The sequence below is a fragment of the Globicephala melas genome, chromosome 16 (assembly GCF_963455315.2).
Source record: "Globicephala melas chromosome 16, mGloMel1.2, whole genome shotgun sequence".
Classification (NCBI taxonomy): Eukaryota; Metazoa; Chordata; class Mammalia; order Artiodactyla; family Delphinidae; genus Globicephala; species Globicephala melas.
Window position 1 is genome coordinate 58,445,936 of NC_083329.1, and position 13,439 is coordinate 58,459,374.

A 13,439-nucleotide genomic window follows, 5' to 3' on the forward strand; every position below is an offset into this window, starting at 1 on the left:
AAGAAATCTTACTTCCTTTCTTGATGGCCCCTAAGAATAATACTAAGAATCATGGGGTTGAGCCCAAAGAAGACCATGAGATGAGACAGAGTTCCTCAACAATCCCAGTGCTGGAGGGGCCTGACATAATTACAGTAACTGTAAGGACTGTTTGGTGGATACAGTGCCAAATTTCTAAGCAACTTCTTATATTTAGATGAAAGAAATCAATAATGGAATTTTTCTGGATATTTCAAATAAGTTTCTAGAAAAACTTGATAACCAATATATGAATCCATTTTTTATTTTAACATGGGTCAAAAGCAGAAGATTCTCAGAAGTCATGAAAAAACTCCTTTTCATAATTATCACACTTTGTCCAATCTAAGTTTTATTCTAGATGAATACTCGAAGAAGGATCAATCACCCCCACTGTTTTTCAAGGTGGGTAGCATGCACTGGCTGGTGGTATCTGAAATGAATATAGGTGTTACACAGACAAATGTTTTTATTTTAATAATTGTGTGCTTCTTTTATAGAATATTAGAAAAAATATAACTAACTCAAACTCCTGATTTCAGGATTTTTATAAACTTTTCTTTTAAATAAAGTTTAAAAAAGGAGTCCATTTTAAGAAAAATACTGACTAAATAAAAAAGTATAGGTGATACATGGTAGAGCAAATATGAAAGAGCCCTTGATTGAGTGAAGCTTGAGAAACACAATTTTAATTGCTATCACACACTAGTAAGCTTTTCCTTAATAAGCTCTGGATTTCCTTATATTCTTTTTCTAAAAATTTTATTTATTTATTTAATTTTTGGCTGCATTGGGTCTTCATTGCTGTGCACAGGCTTTCTCTAGTCGTGGCGAGCAGGGGCTACTCTTCATTGCGGTGTGCAGGCTTCTTGTTGCAGTGGCTTCTTTTCTTGCGGAGCTTGGGCTCTAGGCATATGGGCTTCAGTAGTGGCACACGGGCTCAGTAGTTGCGGCTCACAGGCTCTAGAGCACAGCCTCAGTAGTTGTGGAGCACGGGCTTAGTTGCTCTGCAGCATGTGGGATCTTCCTGGACCAGGGCTCAAACCCGTGTCCCCTGCATTGGCAGGCGGATTCTTAACCACTGCGCCACCAGGGAAGCCCCTCCTTATATTCTTGATCACACCTTTTTCACTTTCCCTAGACTCAAGAAATTATATTTTTTAAAAACTCTCCCTCTTAATTTTTGAATAATAGTAAGCATAGGAAATGTAATGAGGGACTTCCCTGGTGGCGCAGTGGTTAAGAATCCACCTGTCAATGCAGCGGACATGGGTTTGAGCCCTGGTCCAGGAAGAACCCACATGCTGTGGAGCAACTAAGCCCATGCGCCACAACTACTGAGCCTGAGCTCTAGAGCCCGCGAGCCACAACTACTGAGCTCGCGTGCCACAACTACTGAAGCCTGTGCACCACAACTACTGAAGCCCGTGCACCTAGAGCCCAAGCTCCGCAACAAGAGAAGCTACCGCAATGAGAAGCCCGCACACTGCAATGAAGAGCAGCCCCCGCTCGCCACAACTCGAGAAAGCCCGTGCACAACAATAAAGACCCAACGCAGCCAAAAATTAAATAAATAAATTTATTTCTAAAAAAAAGAAAGAAAGAAATGTAATGATATGTGCTCCCAAGTTCTACCTTTAAAGAGTCTTGGAGCTGAGATGCAAGGGCTCTCGCCTGAGGACTCTCCCCTTCCCCTCTGGCAGCCAGGTCAGCCAGCTGGGCCGTCAGCTGGTCCACTCGGTCACACTTTGCAAGAAGATCTTGGCGATAAGGCCCCATCATGACATTTGCCAGACGATGACCTTCGGCCACAAGCCCTCGGATGGCAGCTTGACCTGCACCAAGAGGAAAACACTGAAACTCACATAGACCAGGAGAAGCCAACCACTGTGCCATTCTGGTAAAGATTTCTTTTCTTAATAATACATTTAATGGGGTTAGTGGGGGGTTTTCCCCTAACAAGACAAAAAACTGGGGAAATATAAAAAACGTAAAAAAATATAAATTACCCATAATCCCATCACTTGGAGACTGATATATTTGACCATTTCCTTCCAGTCTTTTTGAATGCATTGCATGCTCCTATACATACATACATTTCTCTTTTACAAAACCGGGATCATACTATACATTAACTTTTACTCCTTGCTTCTTTTTATTTAACGTGAGCATTTTTCTACATCATTAAATATTATTCAAAAATCATGATCTAAACTCTGCAACATTTTATCATATGAACCATAATTGTTAATATTATTAAATATTTACACTATTTACATATTCTCATATGTAACTCCTTAGAAACATCTCTAATTATTTTTAGAATAAATTCCTGTAAGTCAAATTGCTGAGTCAATGAGTATGAACTTTTTTAAAGCTCTTGACATATAATTCCAAATTGCCACTCAGAAAATTTGTACCAATTTATTCCTCCACCAGTAAATTATATGTCTGCCTGATTCCCCCACACTGGGAATCACCAATTAAAAATTTTATCTTTTTCCAATGAATATAGCAAATGAAATAAATAGATCTTTCAGCTTCAACAGGCTTGCTATCATAATACGACCTAAATTCTTATAGATCCATTCCTAAAATCTCTCAAAAATCAAAATATTAGGTTAGCAATTCTACAGGTGATTGTGTGATACAGGAGCCCTCAAAACTGAAAACAACCTTGGTAGTTAAGTGTCTTTTACTTATTTTCAAAAATTATATTTAACTGTGAACTTAACTAAGGACTGTAATAACAGAAATACAACAGAATGAAAGTATACATAGACTGGAAATAATTAGCTCAAAGTTTCAGCTGCAACCTGAGGAATTTTCTATTTGCCTGCAGCAAAATCATTTATTTATTAATACTTCTTGATTAAATCACAGGAAATTTATTGGCTACATTTGGAGATGGAGTCACACTGTGGAATGACTTACTCACCAGTGGCTAAAGAACCCCTTCTGTACCTAATTACAGATGATACAGGATCTCTATCAACAACTTGCTTATCTTCACTGTAATAAGTTTAATGAGGATTAATAAGTGCAGTGATGATCTTACCAACTCCCCGGTCATCCACTGTGGGATTATCAATCCACCGCTGTGCCTGCTCAATCTTGCCCTCAAGGTGGACAGCTGCTTTGGCAGGTCTGCTGTTGGCCACTGCCTTGTTGGTTTTGGTCTGCAAGTTCTGTAGGGCCGTGGCCACCTGTTTGGCCAATGCTCGGGCCTCTGGGCAATCTCCTTTTCCCCTGCAGAAAAAAAATAGCCATCCTGTCACACAAAGACACTCTTTACATTGAGATGACTTAATTGCTAATACAAATGCTAATGAGATGACAAACTGCTAATGATTATTATTAACTTGGTTTGAAAGGAGAGGGATTTATCTATTTGACCCTTAAATAAGAAATTAATAATATAAATTCTGGTTGTTTTGCCTCGTTAAGACAGTTAAATATGTTGTAGTTAAATATGAGTTTGGTCAGTCTGGCTCAACCAAGCTCAACCATTTGGTAAGCTGAGCTCGATCAGTCATCACTAGGTTAGGTGGCCCCTGAGCCTGCCATCTCAAATCTGACTCATTTTACATCTCAAGTCCACTAGGTCATAGAAAAGTAAACTTCAGGATAATCACATCTGGCTCACCGATAAAAATGCAAATATTAGTCTACCTGACAGAATGACTAATTTAGATACTATCTTAAAAGTTCCTTTATGATTCTAAACTTTCATACTTTCTCCATTATAAAGCTGGACAAAGAAGATAATTCCTATGGTTCTGATCATAGCTACTCCTGCTGCCAGGAAGTTTTAGATAGATAGATAAATGGATAGATAGATAGATTGATTGATTGATAGATAATAGGAATATGTAATGATGGCATGTGACCAAACTTGGTCTGCTGTTATCACTATTATCATTAATTCTCTCTTCATCATTAAGAAACATTAATGAGTGCCTGCTATGTATATGGACCTGTGTTAGGATCCTGAGAATATAGTTTCCTCCTCTGAGTATTTTTAAATCTAGTAAAAATGTAAAGACTATATTAATTAGCCAATATTAATGAACAGAGACCAAAATTTGTAGACATATATTACTTTACAATTGTCCAATTATACATTTTCCCACCTACATAATTTTATATTTGGGGTATAAAATAGTGACCCCCCAAATGATTGAGCTTGATATAGAATCAAACTTGAGCTATTACTTAAGCTGCTCTCTATCACCACAACCTCCTGCCTAAAGTATACCCACCCTGCTCCCACTCATTCCTATTTCAAGGTCTGAGGCAGAAGTCTGCTTTCTTAGCTAACGTTGGTCTCTTACCCAATATAAGATTTGAAAGGACTCTAAAGTACCTCTGTGGAAAAAGGTTAGGCACTCTCCTGTGGAAGAATAGGGAGTGAAATACACAAGTTAAATGAAAAGTCGAATCTCACAAGATACTTGACTATGGTTATTCCTGGAGAAGTGACTGGAGGACTGAGGTGGGAGAGAAGCAACTCTTACTTTTGCCATTGTACACTTTTTTAATGTTCTTTTTAGCATATGATGCAGTTGTGTTTTTTTTAAGACATAAAAATATCTTTCAAAAGGAGAAAGTGACACTTCTTTTCTATACAATCAAAGTAGATGCTATGAAAGCCTTATCTGTCTCACCGATTTAAAAAAAAAAAAATCCCCTTAAGAGAAGAACCTGCAGTGAGGATGTTATATTTAAGGATCTTTTATAATTGCTACATAAGAAGTAACACTGCTGGTCAAGGAAGAAACTATCTTCTTATGCCTCCCCATCCCACCCCAACACACACACACACACACACACACACACACACACACACAAAGCTTTTCATAGCTAGCCACAAAAGTTATTTTCCTCATATGCCTGGGAAACAGACAAGTCACAAACATGGTGTAGTAGTATGTCCTAGCTTAGAAATTTTAAAAAATGGATCTCAGGGATTTCCCTGGTGGTCCAGTGGCTAAGACTCTGTGCTCCCAATGCAGGGGGTCTGGGTTCAATCCCTGGTCAAGGAACTAGATCCTTCATGCCACAACTAAGAGTTCACATGCTGCAGCTAAAGATCCCGCATGCCGCAACGAAGACCCGGCACAGCCAAATTAATTAATTAATTAATTAATTTTAAAAATAGATCTCTTAAAAATATTTTTTTAAAAAATAGTTCTTAGTATCCTAAAATTATTAATTTAAAAATATCTGCCCTCACCACGTCACAAAGAATCAATAAGAAGACAATGGAAGAGTATCATATGTGCATTTAACCTATAAATTTCAACTATATATGTGCTTAGGGAGAAAAAGAGAGAGATTAAAGGACAATTTAATTGATTAAATACATACTGTCTTCGTAGATCTGCTAGTTTAGAAGTCAGAGCAGATATTTCTCCAAGAGAACGTAGAATGTCATCTCTCTCTTTAGGATCATCACACAATTCTGCTATTTTCCGAGCTTCAGCCAAAGCCCCTCGAATCTGTTCTTCTCCTTCTGGTCCACCATTTGGATCTGCAAGCCAATTCTACACACACAGAAATAGAAAAGAAGCACACTGTGATCTACTCATGAACCAATTTTACTAAACTTAACAAGGCCATCAGAAATATTTCCAAAGTAATCATAAGGGCTTCCCTGGTGGGGCAGTGGTTGAGAGTCTGCCTGCCAATGCAGGGGACACGGGTTCGTGCCCTGGTCCGGGAGGATCCTACATGCCACGGAACGGCTAGGCCCGTAAGCCATGGCCGCTGAGCCTGCACATCCGGAGCCTGTGCTCCGCAACGGGAGAGGCCACAACAGTGAGAGGCCCGCGTACCACAAAAAAAAAAAAAAAAAAAAAAAAAAGTAACCATAAGGCATACCAGCAATTGTTTTTATAATGCTGATCCTTATTATTTTACATCAGTTCTTACTCAGGCAAAACCAAATCAATCCTTCAGCTATTTATTTATAGAGATATTAATATTTGCATGTGCGGCATGCAGGATCCTAGTTCCCAGACCAGGGATCGAATCCATGCCCCCTGCAGTGGAAGCTCGGAGTCTTAACCACTGGACCTCCAGGGAAGTCCCCCTTCATCTTTTTAAAAATGATTTTTTTCTTTCTCATTAGGATAAAATATCTTCATGAGCTTTAGCTTTGAATTAATCACACCTTATTAATTCTTCAGTTTCTTAAACATTTGTTTCTTCATGAAATGCTTGAAAATCATTTTATAGTAGAGTAATATCAGAAAGCTTTAACCCTTTTACATTGCTATGACCAAACACAGTTGTGAATTCTGAGATGAATAACAGGTTTAACATACTGTAATCTCCATCAGGAGCTAGGGGAATGGTACTCAGAATGCTTACTTTTAACTATCTGAAGAATTCAAAATTAAGATCGTTATTTCAAAATATGGATAAACATTAGCCTTAAGCCTGTGGTGATAGGGGACGTGTTAACATTGGCAACTAGTGTGTATCAGTCATCACTTAGAAACACCCATTATCCACCCATAGAAAGTTAGGGGGAGAGGGATACAGGATATTTATGGAACACTTCTCTTTCTCCTTTATTTCCCACCCTTGCTAAAAATCATCATCGCTACCTGAGCAGCATCAATCTTCTTCGCAATGCTCTGCTTTGAGTTGGTCATGGCTTCCAGCTTGCGGGCTGCATTTTCCACTTTTGCCGTGAGCACATCCAGACCCTGAGACACCTGCTGGGCTTTCTGCATGGCCACCGGTGAGGCTCCTTGTCCTCTGCTCAAACAGATAGATGCTGCTGTTGTACTCTCTCAAATTCTTAATGGCAAAATATTACTAAAAGCACAGCATATGTTCTTTTACTAACATGTTTGTCCTTTTCCTTTTCTACTAAATCTGCGATAACACAAGGAAACACAGAGAGAGACAAAGCAAAACACCCAAACCATCTAATTTCTCCTTTGCTCTGAAAAATAATACACAGTAGCTTCAAGGAACTGCATAACCACTTTAAAGACCAGACTTGCACATTTTGATATTGATTTTCCTCTTGGTGGTGATTACATAATCAAACCTAATCTTCAGGAGGGAAACGTGCTTGTGATCTTATTGCTATGGAAGGTTTTGTTACCATAGTACGTATGCTTTAGAAATAAACAGCCCATTAGATTATCTTATTTATGGGCAAGTATACATTGAAAATGTTTCAGGAGGCAGCACACATAGTGCTACTGAAAGCACACCACACTGGGACCAAGTAGATGTCTGTTCAAATCCTGGCTTCTGCTACCTGAGGAACCTTGGGTACAATGTTTAACTTCCTTGGGCTTCAGTTTTCTAACTTAGAAAATGAGGGGTAGGTAGGTAATAATACTGGCCCTGCTTATCAAACAGAGTGGCATCAAGCAAAAAGAAATACTTGAAAATACTTTGGCAATAAAGCAATACACATGTGACTATTGTTATTACAGAGTTGTCATTATCATAACCTAATGGTAATCTTAAATATCTACCTTCCACTCCTATGCAACCTACAAGTATCAAAACCAGATAGTACTGAGGGAAAAGGGCACACAAGGACAAGAAACCATTATTTCTCATCATGTTCCTAAAGAACTAATTTCACTATTTTCCTCTCTCAGAAGTGGTATGCTGCTACTACAAAAAAATGATGTGAGTTAGTAGAAATTTGTTTTCCCTTTGTTAGAGACTTCCCAGGTCATAGCAAAGTAAGATTTGCCATCTTTTTATACTCATATTTTTGAATCCACCCAGCCCGGTAAACTCAATGATAGGGGTGGCAACTTTATCATTTGGTTGAATGGAATGGCTGATCATCATAACCTGAGTTTCTGATTTTAGGATAGACTACAAAACATCTTTGCTTCCCTTAATAATAGTATGGATGTGTCATTCATCTACCTATCCTCTTTTTAAATTTATATGTTCTTCATGTATACCAATATTTGAGGTAGTGAACTCAATAATATTTACTACCAGGTATATATATATACCTTTTACTTGTACTTGACACCTCCCTTTTACATGGCAGAGGAGTCTAAGACTTTTGGAAATATACTTTTTATGTTTTAATTTGCTTTTTTCCTTCAAATCTACTAATTCATTATGAGGAACGTTGTTTGTGTAAGAGTCCAACTGTGAAAAAGTAAAAATATTTATGGGTTGCATAATTTTTCATTCAAAATAAAAAGTTTGAGTACCATGGAGGGGAAAATATATACTTACAACCCTAGAAACTCTAGGTGACTGAATAGAAGAATACCAAAGAGGAAATTGTTACTGAGTTTCAGCCACTAAGCTGTTAGAAAGCTAGGCATATTTAAGAAAGGATAACAAGGAGACAGCTTTGTAATCTTTCATTGTGAAAGGCTATCGCAGACTCCAGTGTGAAGCAGGCCCACTGAGGCTCCTCACTGTTCCAACCTTTTCTCTTTACAGATTTATGGTCGGTCCTGTACAGCAACTACCTCGTTCTCTTGCTCAGATTCATCTTTCTCTAAATACATACAACTGTGTATTTGAGAATTCCAACTGAAAACTGTCTACCACACTGTGAAAAGGCTGCAGACAAAAGAGCCAGCAGTGAGAAATTAGAAGAGCCAAGAATCTTGTCAAACTGCATTGGCATTTCTCCAAATGGGAACAGAACTTCTTTTTTGTCCTTTCTGTAAAGTTCTTGGCATGCTCATGGCAGAGGAGACTGCTTCACAGCAAGAGAAAAGGCCCACTGCACTCAATGAGATCACATTTATTTATGCTGTTCCTTCTTCCCTTTAAGGTAAAGGCTCTTAACCTGAAGCCCGTGGAGCTTCCAGGGCTACAGTGAATCCATGAACCTCTGGAAATTACATATAGTATTGTATGGGCATGTTTATATGTAACTTTTTAGGTAGAGATTAATGGCTTTCATCAAATTATAAAAATGACCTTGGTCCAAGAAAGGTCAGGAACCACTCCTTTAAGAACTATATTCTTGGGCTTCCCTGGTGGCGCAGTGGTTGGGAGTCCACCTGCTGATGCAGGGGACATGGGTTCGTGCCCCGGTCTGGGAGGATCCCACATGCTGCGGAGCGGCTGTGCCCATGAGCCATGGCCGCTGGGCCTGCGTGTCGGGAGCCTGTGCTCCGCAGCGGGAGAGGCCACAACAGTGAGAGGCCCGCGTACTGCAAAAAAAAAAAAACTATATTCTTAAGTCCATTATGTTAATACATTTGAGGCTAGGTGTAATGGTGTGCAACACGTCAAGGCGTGTTCCTGAAGCCTTAGTTTGTAGGGAGACCTTATACTGTATTCCAATTATCTCAAGACGTTTCATGACAATCTTGAAGCAAAATTAAATTTCATTTATACTAGTGTGTCATCATACCTCAATTTTTCACAATGTCCGTACTATAAAATTCCATAAAGATGAGAATCTTTTAGAACTTCATTAACTATATGTATGAGTTCCAAACAAACCTATATTATACTGAGTTTTCTTAATAGCAAACTATACATATTTAATTTGGGGGAATGGGGGTGGATCCTAAAAGCCAAGACTTGAGGTGGGTAAGAGAGAGGTAAAAGAATTATAAAACCAAATGAATAATGATGAAATAGAAACTCAAAAGAGCCTAGAAATGACCAACGTAGAGGATAATCTATTTAACTGATTTTTAAAATGACATGTGAAATAATTCCAACGTTTTCACTCTTTATGTTTTTTTTCTATCCAGCCTTCATAAAAGATATCTATGCACCTTATTTTTCATAAGCCTATGGCTAGAAACTAAAAAAACAGATTTCAACTTTACGATAAGGCATCTACATATTTTAAAAGTTCAACAAAAGGAAAATTCACTCCAATCTCAAAAGAATTAGTAGAATATAATATCTACATTATCTATTAGCCAAAGAGAATTCAGTAAAATTCACAGAAACTTGCTTTCTGAATCACTCCATCAGGAGCGAGATCCCAACTGTTACCACTACTGCTCTGGTGAGAGCAGAGGAACTTTACCTGGCTCGGAGGTCAGCCACTTGATCAGTCATCTGCCCTAGCATTTTGCAGGTTCCCAGGATCTCCCTGCGTTCTTTGCCCGCACAGAGTTCACCAACTTTTCCAGCTTCATCTAAGATCTGCCTGATGGCCTGTTCACCAGCATCACCTAAAACAAAGAGATTTTCAAGGGAGTTCCCTGGTGGCCTAGTGGTTAGGATTCCAGGCTTTTACTTCCATGGCCTGGGTTTGATCCCTGGTCGGGGACCTGAGATTCCTCAAGCCAGGTGGCGCAGCCAAAAAAAAAAAAGAGAGAGAGAGAGAGAGAGAGCTGTTCAATATCTACATTGTTGATCCATTAATTATTTAGAAAGGTTGCTTTACAAGTCATTTCATTCATGAAGGAATGGATGATTTTAAATGACAAGTGAATAGAAGGCAATACATCTGATAGCTAACAGCCAAGCACTGCCCTTACAACCATAGGGTGAGGTTTTAACCACAGAGACTGCTCAAAAAGATCCTTGGAACCATACCCATCTGGAGATAACAAGCAGTTTGTGGTAAGCATGTGAATGATGAAAGTAGGCTCTAACAATTCAATAGTACTCAACGCCTCTAAACTCCATTAGGCTTTTCACATTCATTCAAATATTAATCTAAAACTGAATAAATATTAGATTAGAAAATCCATAATGCCTAGCTCAATAACCTTTTTGGGTCTTATCTTTATACAAGTCAACTTTGCTTCCCAATTCTTGTTAGCATCATCATTTCATCTGCTTAATTAAGTACTCTGTTGACGTAAATGGAAATCTGCCCAACGGAAACTAGAAAAGAAGAGCTTTCATTCAAAATAATTACCTTTCTGATTCAGGGAAGGGGTGAACCAATAATTTGGCAAAGAATGCCCAGTTCACTTTGCTTTATTCCTCTGTGATGAGAGGTAGTCTATGCCCTTCATCCTTTTAAGGACCAGTAATACTTCAATTAGTCAAAACTATCAGAGAATGGAGTATGCCCCTAAATGTTGCAGTAGTTATCTCAGGATTATGAGATTACGAAATGATTTTTCTTCTTTTTCTTTTGTTTGCCTGGTTTTTAGCTTTTTGCTGTTATCTATCAGAAAAGTAGAACCAGAGGGTTACCTGGGGAGGCACTGGGGTCACGGAGCCAACCTTTAGCCTGGTTCAGTTTGGAGTCTATGGAGGCCAACGCTCTCTTCATGGCTTCAGTGTCCTTTTGAAGAAAAATACCACAAGTATTTTCTTTGCAAAAACTAAGATACCATGATACAAAGTAAGACAGAGAAGTTACACCATTAACATACAATAGCTACGGTAGTCCTACAACAGCCTTAAAAATATTCTCATCACACCATAACGCTTATTTCTGTCAAAATGCAGCATCTTGCATGCAAATCTTCAGTTAATTCTGTTTCCTAGTCTCCCTATGCTAAACTGTGAAAACTGGTAAAACTGCTCAAGCCAAAAGATGTTCAATGTCTTCAGCTGGAAAAAGTCCTCTTGTCACATGCCTCATTATCAGCCTTTCCACTAGTCAACAATCATCTACTGCAGCCCTGCCAAAGCTCTCCCTGCTTCAGGGAAGCCTCATTAGCATGTGGCACCACAAACCACAGTTCTTCTACATCTTGTTTTGAAATATACACACACTGCTTGATGTTTCACTATGTTTAATCTGAAAAACCTGGAATTACTGGCTGGAAGAAAGCTGAAAATTTTAATGTAGCAATTCAGTTTTAATTCCACAAGTAAACCACCAAATGTAATACAAGAAAGAAGTGTCTTTCGGGCCTTCCCTGCCACTCCTCATCCTTAGTTCCCTTACCGTCCCTAATCTGGAAGAAGAGGCAGGATAAAATAAGTGGGTCTCAATTTATTGTTTAAAATCAGGATTCATAATGACTTGCATAAAACTAGCATAAAATCTCCCAGGATATAGCATGAGAAGTCCAAACAACAGACTAATCACTTTTAAAATATACATATGTTTTAATAAAGTTTTTTAAGTAAATAGATATACAGAAAACAATATAACAAATATGCACATACCCATCCTCACAACTGACAGACTGGCCATCTCTTAAGTCTATTTAACACCTTAAAAGACAGCCTCTCTCCCTTTTGCTTAGGGAACTGGATCTTACAGAGCCCATCCATCAAAGCACAGAGTTAACCTCTGAAACTCTAGGCAACGCCTTAAATCCCTACCTTTTTTCAATTTCCAGTCCTGCAAACCGGGGTTCTTCAAGGTGTGGTGCCACCAGTTTTCCACATGGGGGCACTAGGAGCATCCCCACGTCCAATTCAAACAAAACCCAGCAGCAGCACCAATAAGCGTTGGGAGCACTCATAATTAGGCTTAAGGTCAGCAGCCTGACACCAGCTTTTCCAAAGTACCTATTCAAATTACAGGACTCTCAGCTTTGGACTCCCTCTTTCCCCATCTAAACAGATACAGATTTGGCTATCTAAGGCTCTAAATAACAAATTCTCAGCCATGGCAACTGAAAAGAAGTGAACTAAATTACTGAAAAAATGGAAATAAAATATTTTTATTATCAAGTTATATGAAATTATGATAGCCATCTATCAATAAAAGGCAGTCATAAGAGGATCTATTTCAAAATCCATCTGTCATTAGTACTGTAAGTAGACAAGTGGCATTTTTTAAGTGCTTTGATTCTCAAATGGTTTAAATATTTGCTCTTCCTTCATCTAGTTCAAATTAATCTGTACAGCAAACCTTGTCTTCAAAAGTCAACTTTAGCTTAATTCCAAATTAGCAAGGCCCAAATCAATATCTTTTTAAAGAGAGTCGCAGGCAACACCCAACCTCAGAAAGTCGGATAGCCTTTAAGGTCTAATACCAGTTATAGGACTTTGTCTAGATACAGATTTAAAAAAAAATTCATGATCTCTCACCTAGGAAGTATTGTGCACATTCTGAAGAAGAGGAATTATAGCCATGGAAAAATACTTAATTTAAAATCTATTAATAACCATTTCTCTAATACACTTATATTTTCAGTGAAAAAAAAATAGATACTTATAACATTTCAAAAATCTCAATTCAAGGGGAAACAAAGATCAGAAATTTTTCAGTGTCTATTCTAGCATTAAAGGCTACCAGTTAGGAAACTAATCTTAATTGAGCACTTCCTACATGTTAGGTTCTATTTTAGGCATTTTTTCCCTCATTGCTTCATTGAACTTCAATTTTTAATGTAATTTAATTTTATAAATTAAGGGGCTCAGTCATAGAAACACAGTTTGATCTCAAACCTCATTATTTTCTATTAGATGAAATTCAAGAATTTTTTTCTTTTACCAAAGAGAGTTGCCAAAGATTCCACTAACCTTTTACAGTAGTCAGCAAATCTTTTGCCTTGCCAATTCTGGCTTGG

At 38.2% G+C, this 13,439-nt stretch overlaps 1 protein-coding gene across 2 annotated transcripts in view; it reads right to left on the reverse strand.

Moving 5' to 3' along the window:
• Nucleotides 1-13,439, reverse strand: part of VCL (vinculin) — a 99,600-nt gene that overhangs the window by 20,064 nt on the left and 66,097 nt on the right. For both annotated transcript variants that reach the window (XM_030862673.2, XM_030862675.2), the window contains exons 7-12: nucleotides 11,158-11,248; nucleotides 10,031-10,178; nucleotides 6,633-6,786; nucleotides 5,389-5,564; nucleotides 3,077-3,267; nucleotides 1,654-1,853 (exon numbers count right to left, since the gene is read on the reverse strand). In XM_030862673.2, the coding sequence (XP_030718533.2) occupies nucleotides 1,654-1,853; nucleotides 3,077-3,267; nucleotides 5,389-5,564; nucleotides 6,633-6,786; nucleotides 10,031-10,178; nucleotides 11,158-11,248 (960 nt within the window). The remainder of the gene's footprint in view (nucleotides 1-1,653; nucleotides 1,854-3,076; nucleotides 3,268-5,388; nucleotides 5,565-6,632; nucleotides 6,787-10,030; nucleotides 10,179-11,157; nucleotides 11,249-13,439) is intronic.